The following is a 17154-nucleotide window of genomic DNA, read 5'->3' as shown; positions in this document are numbered from 1 at the left end:
TATGTTAATGTGTGATTTAAGATATGAGGCCTAGTAATAAGGGATATATCGAGATTAGAAGCTTGGGATATGAAACCTAAACCTCCTTTTGGGGAGTTTATCTTTGTTCTCCTTAGATGATTTTTGTATCAAATAAATAAAATGACAAGTTAGGGACGAATCGAATTAAGGGATGTATTATTATCTAAGATATTAATTTAGAACCCCCCCCCCCCCCCCCCCCCGGTTTAGGAACAATACTCTATTTCTATTGGTGGGGATTTTTTTCCTTTCTTGCTTTATTTTTTTTTATTTTTTCTGTTCCTTTTTATCTCTTCAGACACAATTATCTCGATGCTTCCTACCACCATTTCTGGAAAACCCTCATATTATGCATGCTTTTACTCCATCGTCTTTATCACCCAATCACCTGCTCTGATGCACCGCTTCATTATCTTTCTCCAAAGTCTCTCTTCTTATTCAAACGAACCCACAAAAATTTAATTCAATTATCTTCAACACCTCCACCTCCTCTAATTGATTGTCCCTTTCTTTTGTGATGATTGGTACCACTCACCACCATCACTTTCCTACACCGCCATCACGACCGGAATGTTATGTTCTGCTCCTACTTCGATGTTCCCCACTGTTTCCCATTCTATCATCCACATCCATTCTTCTCTGGCTTATCATTCCCACCGCCCCTCCATAACCCACCGTCTCTCTCTAAAGGCATCGACATACAAGAAGAACCAGGAAGGTAAACATACCTTCATCAAATCCTTATTGACTCTGATGGACCAGGCGTCACCTGGAAGCTTCACTCCGCTAATGTTCGTCACGAGTCCATCCTCCTGTACCACCAGTATCCTACAATCGGCATCCGGGTTCTTGACAAACGCGATTTATCGGAGGCTTGCTTTCATATGGAACTTTCCAGAGCAGCCGAAGACTCCTTCTTTGATATCATTAGAGTTGATGCGTCCAGATTAGGTAGATTGAGGCACCCAGGAGTGGTACATGTGATCCAAGCCGTAGACGAGAACAAAAATGAGCGGAGGTGGGCCTCCGATAAAGCAATTGATGGCGCTTGACCCCAATCTATATGGTAACGGGATGCCTGTAGTCTTCGTCAACGAGATGTTCATCTTAATTAGAGATGGCGTCGAATTTGAGGTCGACAAGATCCTCAGGTACATCATCTTTTCAATCCTTTATCAATTTGATTATTTTTCTTTTCTAAATTCCCACAATTAGCATGTATCAGTTTCGATTTAAGGTTTATCATATTAGTTTTAGGTTTGATATTTGTTGTGTTGTTGTGTTTCGTAGATGAAGATGATCATTTTTATCTTATGGTAAACTTTGAAGACTTCGTAATCGCTTGATGATACCAACTGATTATTGCACTTTATTATGACCAATTGCGTGAATCTTCAGTTTGCTTCCTTTTAGTTGGTTTATTTGGTTTCCTTTATATCATGATCACAAAAGCACAATGGAAATTCATACAGAAATTCACATATTTGTTATTAATGTGTTGCAACATAACAAGAACAAATCTATATGAAATTGAATTTGATCAAATTGTGTGAGTTAACATAAGCAACAATCTACATGAAATTGGAATTTCTATTAACGAATCAGGAACCGATGGACAAAATTTCTAACTTTTTGTGGATATGACAATGTTAAAAAGACATGAATGCCCTCAATGCTTAAGCTATTTGTTGTTGTATACTATGTATCTTAAGGGCACCTGGTGGAATGGAATGGTGAAAGCAAAATGGAAAATCTATTTGTCAAATGTCTGCATGGTATTTGTTGCTGATAAACCTACAAATAATTTTATTGCTTTTGATATGCCTCTGGTGAGTACATTTTTCTTTGTAATTTTTCTCTTATAAACTTATATATAACAATTCCTAATATTTATCCAATTTATATCAGTCTCAGTTACAATTAAAGTTACATTATTGTTACAATTTGACTTTTATTTTTGGTGCAGCTTTATGGACATGGATAAAAATTCAACCAGCCGATTTCCGTTGCAACAATATATCAGGACTTGTGGAGCCTGTAAATGGATTATGACACGTCATCGTACGTAATCATATATAATTAATGGTTATTTTGATCATTTTGATGTAATAATTATATTGAATTGCAGGTAGTCCCAAATGACCTACATCGTGCATTCTGCCCCACTCATTCTTTCAAGATTTTATTCAAGGAAGGAGGTTGGTTCTCTGTGGTATGAAGTGGAACTCATAGGAAGCATATATCAGAGATTGCAAGTAACAAGAAGCATATTTAAACTGAAAGCATGCATGATGCATGCCCATCCTTATAAGTAACTAGTTTATAACCCGTGGAAACCACGGTTACAAAATTGATTAAATATTCATAGTAAAAAATTCAAAATTATTAATCAATTATTTTATATAAAATTTTAAATACATTATTAATTAAGAGATTTTTTTTATTAATTATGTAAAATTATAATTATTGATTCAAATAAATATGTGTAATTAATTTATCATATATATTAGACTCTTTTTATTTGTGAACTAATGGAAACAATAATATAAAATTTAAAATTTAAAATAAAGAATAAATAGATTGACAAATAACATCACATTAAGTAGGAGTTTTAATGAATTTAAAATGGAGAATTAATCATATTAATTAGGAGTTCTAATATTATGACACTTGGCAAAATGACTACTCTTTTATTAGTATAGAGATATGAATTTAATGTGACAGCAAACGATAGATAACTATCTTCCAAAAAACAAACCATATCACATCACAACATTCAAAATTTTTTTATCTTTTAGTTGCTCAGATTAGTTTTGTTATTTTTTTAACTTATTAGTTATGAACTTTTGCTCAGTTTTTTGCAATTTTTGTTTTGTTATTTAACATGTTTGATTGTTCTTCTACACGTTCTCGCCATAATAATCAAAGCTTCTGATTTCACATTTTTTTTAAGGTTATACATATTTGATTGTTCTTCTGTTATTAACCACCATTTGATTTCTTCTTTTGCCAATAGGAATTAATTCCATGCCATATTGTGATAAGGAGATGTTGGTTTGTGATTATTACGGGAGTTTATATTTAAAAAATAATTTTTTGGTAATTCTTTGGATCGTGGTTTTTGGTTTGACAATTCATGATTTGTTTGGAATTATCGGAACATTTGGTTAATAATTAAAAATGATCGATTATTACTGAAGCTGTTTAAGGGGTATTTTCTGTTGGTCGAATGGGTTGAGACCATGGGCTTAATGTTGCGGGTCGACCCATCAGTGTTTTGGAGTGCTGTCCAAGATACACATTATATGGAAAGTTTCCTAATTCTTTGTTTAGGAATTGTAATCCAATATGAATTCTAGATCTATATATGTATGCATTGATCATGTATAGAGGTAGGTCAATTGTTAGAGTTTTTGTGATACTGAATTTCTCTAATACAATCAAAGTGTTAGTTTGGTTGAAATAATCCTTTATTTTCGACAATTTCTTATAATAATAGGCTGCTATAGTCTAATGGAAAGTTGCTGGTTAAATTGTGATTATTTTGATATGGGTGATTTCGAAAGTTGATTTTCTTTAGTATTTTCGCTAGAAAAATTGATTTACGTGTTCTTGATTAAAGGGTACTTTGAGAATTCTGTTCTTTTTTATCTTTTTTATTGGTTTCTTTTTTGGACATTATAATGTCCTCTTTTGTTTTATTTTGTTATGTTTATTTTTTTTTTTTTTTTTTTTGAAAAATTCCAGATATATATAGCTATGCTTCAAGCAGGAAGTTGACTCAAAATCTAATGTTTTCTCATTCGGGGTAGTGTTGTTAGAACTAATCATCGGGCGTAAACCTGTGATTTTAGGGATTTTATGTCGTGTTCTTTACCGTTTTTAACCATGCAACACAAGGTTTATTCTCTAGTTTTATTTTATTTTTCCTTTGTGGACTTATGTATTATTTTTTTTCCTTTGTGGACTTGGTAATGTTGTCGTAGAAGTAGAAGCAACTTTGGTTTATGATGTATCCCAATCACTTACCTAATCATATAATTATAATTCTTTATCTAAGCAACCCATAATCATATAATTATAAGTATTTATTTTGGTTGGATTGGTATAATGTTGCTTAGTACGATTGGTGCCCAATTATTTTCACCAAAGTTATCTTAAACTATTGATTTGAATTCTATATGCTCTTAATCTTATTAAATTTTATGTATTTGTTAATATTTTTGTGTTTAGTTCGAATAACATATTTTTCATAAATGTTTTCATGCTTTTTCACATTAGTATTTTTGTGTTTATATCTTTTGTTTATTTAGGCTCTCGATCCTCAAATCAAGTTCGGCCTCATATAAAAAAAGGTTTGCCAAGCTATCACATCGAATTCAGGTTTAGTCGAAAACATTCCTTTCACCATTAATACACTTTAATTTGAAATATTAACTCATGGCATACCTACATTAATACATATTATTGCACGACCAACGAACAATTATGCTATACACATTTGCTATTAAAAATAATGGATGTAAGGCCATTTCTTTTTATTTAATCATTAAGTATTGACTGAATAAACAAGGTGGGAAGCCGTGGATTCGGTAGACTCGGTTTTAACAAAACAAAAGAAAACAAAAAAATCTTGCTTTTCTTTCTTGTCAAGCATTTGAAACTTTGAATTAATAACAAAATACATAATCCTTTCTAGGGATGAGAATTTGGCCCGAAAACCCGAATCGAACCGAGAACCGAATCGAACTGAACCGAATTAGATCCAAATAAGCAATTTGATTCGGTTTTCGGGTTATTCGGTCCGGGTTACCCGAATAAGGGCTTATTCGGTCCAAAGAACCGAACCGAATATGAAGAGTCGTTTTTTTTCCGTTGCACAATTTACGTATTCGGTTCTGTGATCATCACAATCGATCCCAAAAAAACCAAATCGAAGATCGTTACCCACTTAATACACCAAATCGAATATCCTATTACACCAAATCGAGTCGACTACTTCCATATTGATGATAGCGACAATTTTGTTTGATCGACAGTTGCTGATTGCGAATTGCTCCTTCCGACAATTTGTTTTGATCGACAATTGCTCCTTGCAACATTAGTCTTTGATCGACATTAGTTTTTGATCGACTTCCGTACTTCAAACTTCTGTGAATCATCTCCTCATCTTGTTTTCTAGTTTCTACTCCATTCAACTCATGGAAAATTGGGTTCCAAATCAAGAAACACAAGTAAGAATTTGTATCTTAATCTACTACTCAATCTTTCAATGTGTTATTATATATGTTATTCATTGAAAGTTGGATGTGTTAATCTACTACTCAATTTTTGAATGTGTTATTATGTATGTTATCAATTGAAATTTGAATGTGCTATGTTAACAGTTAACTTTTTTTCTATAAGTCCAAGCAATGGGGACTTTGACCATGAATAAGAGAATTTAATGAAAACAATCATATATGTTGTTTTACTTGTTTCATTCCATATTAATGAAGTTATTCAGGTTATATACTTATAGATAGATTTTTTTGGGTGTTTTGGATGTTTAATTTTTAGTGTTTAATTTGTTTCTTTAAAAGATTTGTTATGAAATCATAAGCTACAAAAGTAATACAAATTATTCGGGTTACTCGGGTTATTCAAGTTATTCGGGTTATTCGACTCCTTAATCATCTTGTACATGTTATTTGGGTTATTCGGGCCGGAACCAAACCGAACCGAATAATACCCGAACCGAACCGAACTCGTATTGCTTATTTGGTTCGGTTTTCGGTTTATACAATTACCCTTATTCGGTTTTCGGTTTATAAGGGTAATTGTATAAACCGAAAACCGAACCAAATAAGCAATACGGGTTCGGTTCGGTTCGGGTATTATTCGGTTCGGTTCGGTTCCGACCCGAATAACCCAAATAACATGTACAAGATGATTAAGGAGTCGAATAACCCGAGTAACCTGAATAATTTGTATTACTTTTGTAGCTTATGATTTCATAACAAATCTTTTAAAGAAACAAATTAAACATTAAAAATTAAACATCCAAAACACCCAAAAAAATCTATCTATAAGTATATAACCCAAATAACTTCATCAATATGGAATGAAACAAGTAAAACAACATATATGATTGTTTTCATTAAATTCTCTTATTCATGTTCAAAGTCCCCATTGCTTGGACTTATAGAAAAAAAGTTAACTGTTAACATAGCACATTCAAATTTCAATTGATAACATACATAATAACACATTCAAAGATTGAGTAGTAAATTAACACATCCAATTTTTAATGAATAACATATATAATAACACATTGAAAGATTGAGTAGTAGATTAAGATACAAATTCTTACTTGTGTTTCTTGATTTGGAACCCAATTTTCCATGAGTTGAATGGAGTAGAAACTAGAAAACAAGATGAGGAGATGATTCACAGAAGTTTGAAGTACGGAAGTCGATCAAAAACTAATGTCGATCAAAGACTAATGTTGCAAGGAGCAATTGTCGATCAAAACAAATTGTCGGAAGGAGCAATTCGCAATCAGCAACTGTCGATCAAACAAAATTGTCGCAATCATCAATATGGAAGTAGTCGACTCGATTTGGTGTAATAGGATATTCGATTTGGTGTATTAAGTGGGTAACGATCTTCGATTTGGTTTTTTTGGGATCGATTGTGATGATCACAGAACCGAATACGTAAATTGTGCAAGTGAAAAAAAAAGACTCTTCATATTCGGTTCAGTTCTTTGGACCGAATAAGCCCTTATTCGGGTAACCCGGACCGAATAACCCGAAAACCGAATAAGTCTTATATAGATACCCGAAAACCGAATCGAATTGCTTATTTGGGTCTAATTCGATTCTCGGTTTGGTTCGGGTTTTCGGGCCAAATTCTCATCCCTAAACACAAGTTAAAAATGCTAACTTTTTATTCAAATTGACCCAACAACACTTTTTTATGTATCTTTTGCATTTTTCATTCTCCTATTTAGAGAGTAAAATACCCGACTAAAGAACATGAAGAGATTGGGTTGGTACTCATTTATTAATTTAAGTATTTTTTTTTTTAATTTTGTTATAACATAGAATTTGAGCTTATGCATAGCTCATTTACTATCTTGATTCAAAGTCCAAAGATTATATTTATTTCAAAAACCATGTACACGGAAATCTCAATAAAGAGAGAGTCCCTAAAATGGACCATTTTACCTCCATTAACTTCTTGAAACTTTCTTTAAAAAAAAAAAAAAAAACTTCTTGAAACTTTCTTTTTAAGGGATAATGACTTGAAAGAGTAACGAACTTTCGATTTTTTTCACATTTAATCACTAAACTTTTTTTCGTTATCTATTTGCCATTGAACTATTGAAATTGTTCACATTTTACCCTTATGACCGGCTGTTACCGGTCATAAGGGTAAAATATGAATAGTTTCAATAGTTTAGTGACAAATAGATAACGAAAAAAAGTTTAGTGACTAAATATGAACAAAATCGAAAGTTTGTTGCCCTCTAAAAATTCAAGGACTAAATGTGAACAAACTTCCTCTTGTATTATGTTTTAGCAAATTATTTATTTTTGTTAAATTGTAGCAACATTTGTTGATGAAGAAATCTATGGGAAAAAAAAAAAAAAAAAAAAAAAAAAAAAAAACTAAAAATATATTTAAAAAAAAAAAAAAAAAAAAAAATCCGAAACCGAAATAAAAAACCAATGGTTTGACATTTTCCAAAATAAAAAATCAAAATTTTCAATCTGATTTTGGTTTTATAAAAAAATGAATCATTCTCACTGATGTGAATTATGACCATTGGTTTGACATGCGGAATTTGTGACATCCCATGAATACGTAGTTACAACATCGTCTAAACTCGTAATTCATAGTAAGGGGTTAGAGTATCATCGCATGAATACGTAGTTACAACATCGCCTAAACTCGTAATTCATCACCTACAGGTTATGGGCATGCTGGTGTTTCCATTGGGTTGTCTAGAATAGTCCGTGGTCGCCATCTATACTCTGGTAGATGACTACATCGCCACATTGCCGGTTAAGGTTATGGTATCTCCTTTCATCCTACATCACCTATTCATCATCATCTATTTACCTAATTATCATCACCTTTCTATCATCACCTATCTCTTATCATTTTATTTCATCACACACCAACTATTTCATCTACCCATGTTTCATCCGCAACATATTTGTAGATATAAAATAAATATACCGTTTAAATCTTTTAAAACATGTATAAAATCGTTCATCCAGCATAGACAACAAGTATTCAAATAATATGCACACATAGCACGTAATTTATATAAAATACTTCATATCTATGTGTAAGATGAAAGTAACTATATATACCATAAAAATCCCATAAATGCTTCCTAACTTCAAACCCCAAGGTTTACTCTACTAAAGCTTCATATTTTCGGCTCTCTGGACCTAGAAGGGTCCAGATTCCTAACTTCAAACCCCCAAGGTTTACTCTACTAAAGCTTTATATTCTCGGCTCTTTGGACCTAGAAGGGTCCAAATCTATAACACAAACTTGCAAGAAGGGTTTGAGGCATTCAAAACCCCAAAGATGAAGTGATTCAAGCCCTAACCCCAAAATGGAATCTACACAATAGGGAAGGAAAGGGGTTCATTTTTGTACCTCAGAATGAAGCTCCTTGCTTGAATAACTCAGAACAATAACCTTCCTTGGTCCCTATTGCTAGAACTCTTCTCCTGTCTTGCAAAATCACACCAAAAAGCTCAAGATAGCTCTTCTTCTCACTCTACACACTCAAGCTCGCTAGGGTTCTCACTTATGGGAAAGGTAGTCGCAATTGAAGGCCATAAGTGCCTTTAAATATGGCTCGGGCCCAAAGATTTAGGGTTTCTGCCAACAGAGCGGAATCGTCGAGTCGCCTCACCGACTCGTCAAGTTCATTCATTAATCCGAGCCATCAGTCGCGACCTTACTCGACGAGTTGAGGCATCAACTCGTCGAGTCATTCTTCTTAACTCAAAAGAAAAATACTTAAATTATGATACCTGGAAATCCGGATGTTACATTTTGTTTTTTTATTTCATAGATTTATTCATCAACAAATGTTGCTACAATTAAACAAAAATAAATAATTTGCTAAAACATAATACAATAGGAAGTCTGTTCACATTTAACCATTGAACTTTTTAGAGGGAAACGAACTTTCGATTTTGTTCACATTTAGTCACTAAACTTTTTTTTGTTATCTATTTGCCACTAAACTATTGAAACTGTTCATATTTTACCCTTATGACCGGTAACAGCCGGTCATAAGGGTAAAATGTGAACAATTTCAATAGTTGAATGACAAATAGATAACGAAAAAAAGTTTAGTGATTAAATGTGAACAAAGTCGAAAGTTCGTTACCCTTTCAAGTCATTATCCCTCTTTTTAAATCATCTACTTAAATATCAACATATAAGATCAGACTCGCAACTCTAGCTAAAATCAAGTTAAACCATTGTTTCATATATCCTTGTCCAAAATCACAGAAACAGTATACCAAGAACCAAACTGTCGTTTGCTTCTGTTTGTATTTGTATCTAACCTTGGATTCATAAACTTGTTTTTTTGTTTCATATTGTTTGGGGGGAGTTTATACGGCAATTAAATTGGTTCCAAGTGGAAAGAGGCATATAAATGGAACGGCTTCCATACAAAATTCCATTCATATGCGTACAAAATCATCACAAATCCAGATAAATATTCCTAGTAATAACCAAAAGTATCCTACACCAACATCACCTTCATGCCAGCATTGTCCAACTTCAATACCTTGTGTTAAGTAGCAGCAAAAAGATCAAAAAATATAACCACCTTTTGTCTCTTCAACTGTAAAAAGAATATGCGTTCAATATAATTATACAGCATCGTTTGGCATGTGATGGGTGTCTGTAGTATATCAAAGAAACTATAAAAATGGTGAACATGAAATTAGTTTTGTAGCGTATGTAACTCACAATAGATCATCAGATGGAAAAAAAGAATGGATCATCACCCGGGCTATTAGGGGTAATTTCGGAACATGCTGACCGGATAGACATGAGTTTAATGGCTCTCGGGACAGCTGGCTGCATTGCAAATGGATCGAGTATGGCTTTGATTATGTTCGCCCTCAGTCGAATGATGAATGGCTATGCATCAACAGCTTCCATAACCCTTGCCGACATCAATCAGGTCAGTCTCTGTTATCTGTTATCTGTTATCTGTTATCTGTTATCTGTTATCTCTGTTGTCAGTTGTCTGATTACTTTTTGTTTTTATTTTTACAGTATGCAATCACCTATTTGTACCTTGCTGTTATTGTGGGTTCGGGTGCGTTTATAGGTAGGTACTTTTATCTTCTGTTAACAAACAACATAATATGCTTTTTTTTTTTGAGCAAATCTTGATATTGCAATTTTGTAATGACATTCAATAGAAGGATTCTGTTGGGGACACAGTGCAGAAAGGCAATCATCACGGATACGCATCAAATATTTAAAAGCTATTCTACGACAAGAAATCGGTTACTTTGACAAAACTCTTGAGGCATCTCGTGTTGTCACAAATATCTCAACCGATATATCGATAAACATTCAAGGAGTTATTAGCGAAAAGGTCTTGTAACTTAACATGATTCTTGCTTAATAATAATATATCTAACGACAGAATTGGAATTCAAGATTCCATTCCATGTATGATGGATTTCACCATTCCTACGGGAGGGCGGAAGCATTTCAATTTCATTCTTCCTTTTTTTAACAAAAATACCCTTGTCATGTATATTTAAATAAATAAAATTTAAGAACACGTTACAGATTATGATTCAACTTCTTCTTTAGATTCCAATTCCATTCTTCCAGTTCCGTTCTACTAACTCTTCTAACATCAAAACAGATTCCAGGGTTCATTACAAATCTATGGATGTTCATGACAACCGAATTAACAGCAATGTACCTATGTTGGAGATTAGCAATTGTCACGCTCCCTGCTATGTTTTTACTGATTCTTCCAGGGGTAGTTTATGGAAACCTTTTGGCAAAAAATGAAGAGAAGCTACAGGAGGCGTATGGGGTAGCTGGAGGGATAGCAGAGCAGGCATTTTCTTCAATCAAGACTGTTCATTCGTATGTTGGAGAGGAAAGGATGATGAGGCGTTTTTCAACTGCATTACACCCCACTCTAATTCTTGGAATCAAACAAGGTTTATTAAAGGGAATTGTTTTCAGTAGCTTTGGCATCCTATTTGCTGTTTTTGCACTTGTGAGCTGGTACGGGGGCGTTTTGGTCATTGAAAAAGGAGTCAAAGGTGGAGATATTCTCAGTGCTGGCGTATGCGTTCTCTATGGAGGATTGTAAGTATTAAAAAAAATTCACCATTGTTTCTCAGTTTAACTAGTATTCTTAATAGTTTTTTTTCAACAATCATTACAGTGGTCTTGGAGCTTCTTTAATGAACATCAAGCATTTTGCTGAAGCCAAGATTTCAGCAGCCCTAATTAGTGAAATCATCAATAGGGTCCCACCCATAGACTCAACAGACAAACAAGGAAAAACAATATCCATAGTCAAAGGTGCATTAGAGTTCAAAGACATTGACTTCGCATACCCTTCAAGACCAGAAACCTTAGTGCTAAAAAAGTTCAATCTCAAAGTCAATGCCTGTCAAACCGTTGGATTGGTTGGTCAAAGTGGGTCCGGTAAGTCAACGGTGGTCAATCTGCTAGAAAGATTCTATGATCCAATTGAGGGGGAGATATTACTAGATGGAATTAACATAAAGTTGCTCCAATTAAAGTGGTTACGTAGTCAAATGGGGTTAGTAAGTCAAGAGCCTATACTTTTTGCAACATCGATTAAAGAGAATATTTTATTTGGGAAAGAGGGTGCTACAAGTGAGGAGATTGTAGAAGCAGCTAAAAAAGCAAATGCCCATAACTTCATCATGCAGCTACCAAATGGGTACGACACACTGGTAAGTAGAAGAAAAATGTACTTTCGTTTGTTTGTGTATTACAGCAGTATTCATACTTTTATTTCTTTCTATACGACGTTCTTCAGGTTGGGGAATTGGGAACTCAAATGTCGGGAGGTCAGAAGCAACGAATTTCCATTGCAAGGGCGTTGCTTAGAAAACCAAAAATCTTGCTCCTTGATGAAGCTACAAGTTCCCTTGATTCACATTCTGAGAAAGCAGTACAAGAAGCTTTGACTTGTGCATCAGTAGGAAGAACAACAATAGTCATCGCACATTATTTATCCACCATTCGTCATGCAGACTTGGTCGTTGTTATAAAATCAGGAGAAGTAATCGAATCTGGTTCACATGATGAACTCACACAAAACCCTTCTGGATCATACTCGATCATGGTGCATGTAATGAACACACAAATCAAAACTAAAACTCTAGCATCTCCAAGTAGCGATTTCACAGAAAAAGAAGAAAGAGTAGATGAAAAGAAACTGACTACATCTGATCTTGTAACAAATCAACGGTCAGATGAAGAGTGCAGTCGTCCATCATGGAAGCAGCTGATGGAGATGACCACACCAGATTGGAAGTCGACTTTAACTGGAACCATTGGTGCACTTATTAACGGATCAGTTCAACCTCTAGTTGCTTGCTTTCAAGCAGCGATGCTTTCTATATTCTTCCTCAATAATCATCACGAAATTAGGTCTCAAACAATAACATTATCCTTCGTCTTCTTGACAATATCTGCCTCTTCAATCATAGCGAGCGTGATTCAGCATTACTATTTTGGAGTAATGGGAGAGAATTTAACAAACAAGATACGATCATCAATCTTTGAAAAAATCATGAGTTTTGAAATCGAGTGGTTCGACCAAGAAGAGAATAACACCGGTGCCCTATGTTCCCAACTTTCTACAGATACCCTAATGATAAGAAATCTTGTAGCAGATCGTTTAGCGTTCTTCGCACAATCAATCTCAGCTGCCATTTTAGCGATCATTTGGGGGTTATTATTGTCATGGAGACTCGCTCTTGTAGCGATCTGTTTACAACTATTTACAGTTGGAAGCTTTTATCTGAAATTAGTAATGACAAGGGAAATGTCGAAGAAGATAGCGGATGCACGTGACAAGAGCAGTGGAATAGCAAGTGAAGCTGTTAGCAATCATAGAATTATTACTGCTTATTACTCGCATGAACAGGTTATGAGATTATATGAAGATACACAGAAAGGTCCTAAAAAAGAGAGCCAAAAGCAACCTGTATATGCAGGAATGGCGTTGTTTACGCGACAATTTTTAACCATTGTTAATATAGCTGTTCTTTATTGGTATGGAGGGAAGCTTTTGCACAAGGGTGAAATTACATACAAGAACTTGTTTCAGACGTTTTATATTGTGGTAACAGCTGGGATTTTAATAGCTGAGACAGGAAGCATGATTGGTGATTTGTCTGTGGGGACAAGTGCTTTAAAATCGATTTTCAAAATTTTAAAAAGAGACAGCAAGATGGATGTGGGCCCATTAGAGAATCATGTTTTGAATCCGAAAAAGATAAATGGGAAGATAGAATTGAGAGAGGTGGAATTTGTTTACATGATAAGGCCAACTAAGGTTGTTCTAAAGGGTTTGAACTTGAAGATTGAAGCTGGAGAAGTTGCGGTTCTTGTTGGAATAAGTGGATCTGGAAAGTCAACGATTCTTGGAATGATTCAGAGGTTTTATGACCCGATAATGGGATCCGTGGAGGTGGATGGAGTTGATATTAGAAGGTACAACCTGAGGGCATTACGGTCATTTATCGCATGGGTTAGCCAGGAGCCTACTTTATTTGCGGGAACTGTAAAAGAAAACATCGCATACGGGAAAGAGAATGCAACAGAAGCTGAGATAATTCAAGCAGCAAGCCTTGCGAATATCCATGAGTTCATAAGGTTTACTTTCTAATTTTCTATTTCTCTTTTAGTTTATGGTAATATAGTAATTATACATTAAGAATAATAAGTTGATTATTTTTGTGATCAGCTCCATGAAAGATGGGTATGATACGGTTTGTGGGGAAAGAGGGGTGCAGTTATCAGGGGGGCAGAAGCAAAGAATCGCGATTGCAAGAGCAATCTTGAAAAATCCAGCTATTTTGCTATTGGATGAGGCAACAAGTGCACTTGATGTTAGATCAGAGAGTATTGTCCAAGATGCTTTGGAGAAAACCATGGTTGGTAGGACATGTGTGATGACAGCTCATCGGTTATCTACTATACGAAGATGGAATAAAATAGTGGTGATTGACAATGGAAGTGTTGTAGAAGAGGGGTCTCATGATGATTTGTTAGATAAAGGAGAAAATGGTGCGTATTTTTCGCTTTTTAGTCTTCAACAACAATCTTTCATAAGTAACAGAGAAAGCCCGAGCTAATGGCTGGTTGGTTATTATGTTTGTGATGCTATTCTTAAATTAGTTTGCAAATAAAAGGGATTATTGACTCACAGAATTGGAATTACAAATAATGGTCTTGTCGTTGTACTTATCAGTCATAATTGATAATATCTAGTTTTAGCACTAAATTTTCTAATTGATATCTAGAAAATGGCGGCCTGTTGCTACTTACCGAGTAGGATTAGTGGTAATCTCACACATTAATCGAAATCGGTCAAATTAACCGGTCTAGGCAGTCAAAAAGTCAAACATGTCAATTGTCAATCTAAAGCCAAAAAGTCAAACATGTCAAAATTAATGGAAAGTTAGAAACCTATTATGGAGATGAATGATAGATTGAACAATTAAATATTTGAAAATGAGTTTTTATTTTTTATTTTTGAGCTTATTAAACTTGTTATGAACTATTATTATGATCGATTACATGGATATTTAAAAACTTGAATATGACTCTTTTTATGGCTAGGTACTTATATTGTTAGGATACTTTCGTATTTGTAATATTTAATATTTTTTTAAATAAATTCATTTACAATTTAAGGCCCCCAATTAGTCTTACCCCCCTTGGTTTTAAAAAAGCACGAAGTGCACCGATGCGATAGGGTCCCGGAGGCCGATGCGTAATGCGTGATGCGAATGTGGTGGCAACACGTAAGTGTGGCGTGCAAGTAGTAATTATCAATATATGGTTACCAATATACTAAAAAACCATAAAGATATAACATGAAACCAAATGTTACAGACATGCAACCAAATCTAATGGTATTTAGTTAACCAGAATGCAAAATGCATGTTTAACCAACTATTGATCAGGAAAAAGGAGGGAAAAGGAAGAGTGGAAGACTAATTGATAAAGAAATAGAGTAGAAAAATATTGTCGTGTGATCATCAATGTGTAAGTCTTTGTATTCTCATACGTAAATCTGTAAGATAAAAGTAGGGTCGACTAAAATTAAGTAATAATTGCATGTGCTTTTTTGATTCTATAAATATTAGGTGTGAAACCCGTGTATTATATGGGTTGATTTAAAAAAAAGATTAAACATTAAAGTGTAAACAAAAAATATTTTTTAATGTACAACTTTAAAATAAGAAAAAAAAAAAGAAACGTATTTATTGCAATTTAATATCATATATATGATATTTAATTCTTTACATATATAGGTATATGACTTTAATTTTAAAAATTGAAACAAACCAAAAATTGACAAGTAGATAATATTTATTTTAAAAAATACCACAAAATGACAAATGTCAAAACTCATGGGAGATTGATATGTGGGAAAAAAAACATTCATTTATTAAGGAGGACTAGGTGTAAAACCCGTGTATTACACGGGTTGATTAAATAAAAGATTAAATACTAAAAACATTAAGTATTTTTTTTAAATAAAAGTTAAAATAAGGAATGAAGAAACTATTAATTATATTCAATACTTTACATATATAAATATATAAGTATTATGTGACTTTTTAATTGAAAATTTAAAAAAACCTACAAATTGACATGTAGATATTATTTATTCTAAAAATATAATAAAATGACAAGTGTCAAAAATCATGAGAGATTGACATGTGTCAAAAAAACTTCATTTATTAAGGATGATTATTCAAATAACTTGACAGACCATGATGCGCCAAAACATGATGCGTTTGTTGCCCTTTCATGTGCATGCATTGTCTGGCAACATGTAGGTCGCATCGCCCCACAAGTATCTTGCCAATACACCATTGCTCGCATCACATCACCACATTAGGCGTGCTTTTTTAAACCAAGCTAGCCCCAATAGCACCTAAAGACTTTTACAACCTTTGATTATAAAACCCCATTGTTGTGTTATATGGTGAGTTTAAGCAATTTAAGGAAGTACTTTTGATTCTTTTTTAGAAGGGTGTGTTAACGGTTGAAGATGACGTCACACACTATATAAAGGCAGGATGGTTCAAGTGGAGTGTCACCACAAGAGTTTGTGCGACAAGAAACTCTTGTTGAGATTGAAGGGAAAATTCTAAAACCGGTAAGACTAGTTATGTTGTATGCATCAGAATGTTGGTCGATTAAGGAGTATGAAAAGAAGATGAAAGTCGTGGAAAACAAGGATGATGAAACAAATATGTGTTTGATAGAATATTGTTGGACATGATACCAAACATGACATTCCAAAATTCGTTGGAAGTGTTGACGATCATCAATAAACTGAGTTAGGAAGTTGGTAATGGTTCATGCATGTCCAAATGAGGGGGGCCATGATTATTGTTGGAAGGTGGAGAATGGAGATGATCACAGTTGATGGTGCAAGGAGGAAATGACGTCCAAGAAGAAATAGTGAAGATATCATGAAGTTAGACACGAGAGAGTTGGTTCTTTTCCAAGGACATGACCTTAGATAAGAGGGAATAGAGGGTTATAATTAGGGTAGTGTAGTAATATATAAATATACTAGGTCCTAGTGTTCTTTTCACGATTTGTGTTTTCGGTACAATTTTCATCTTTTTACTCTTCTGGCCTCTTTACTTTCAACTTTATTGCTAGTATCTACTTTCTACTACTACAAGTTTTACCTTCATACTCTTTTACTTATATGAAGTTAAAATAAAAACATGTATCCGTTAAAATGATATCAACGGCGTTAATTGAAAATTAAACGATCATTAGACATCAACTTTCCGAAAACCTAGTGCTACCATACCACTAAACAAA

At 33.9% G+C, this 17154-nt stretch overlaps 1 protein-coding gene and 1 pseudogene across 1 annotated transcript; both read left to right on the top strand.

Annotated features, from left to right (window-relative positions):
* Positions 1-1062: 1062 nt before the first annotated feature.
* Positions 1063-3801, top strand: LOC145098816 (uncharacterized; annotated as a pseudogene).
* A 7156-nt stretch (positions 3802-10957) lies between these two features.
* On the top strand, positions 10958-14540 carry LOC145102563 (putative multidrug resistance protein). The gene is made up of 4 exons (XM_079039986.1): positions 10958-11397; positions 11477-12017; positions 12104-13950; positions 14042-14540. The coding sequence occupies exons 1-4, from the start codon at positions 10967-10969 to the stop codon at positions 14430-14432; spliced, it is 3210 nt and encodes a 1069-aa protein (XP_078896112.1). The 5' UTR covers positions 10958-10966; the 3' UTR covers positions 14433-14540.
* The last annotated feature ends 2614 nt before the right edge of the window (positions 14541-17154 follow it).

Source organism: Lactuca serriola, chromosome 4, assembly GCF_051521515.1.
Source record: "Lactuca serriola cultivar US96UC23 chromosome 4, Lser_US96UC23_V15, whole genome shotgun sequence".
NCBI lineage: Eukaryota > Viridiplantae > Streptophyta > Magnoliopsida > Asterales > Asteraceae > Lactuca > Lactuca serriola.
Note: the sequence above shows the minus strand (reverse complement) of the source record. Positions and strands in the feature narration are given on the sequence as shown.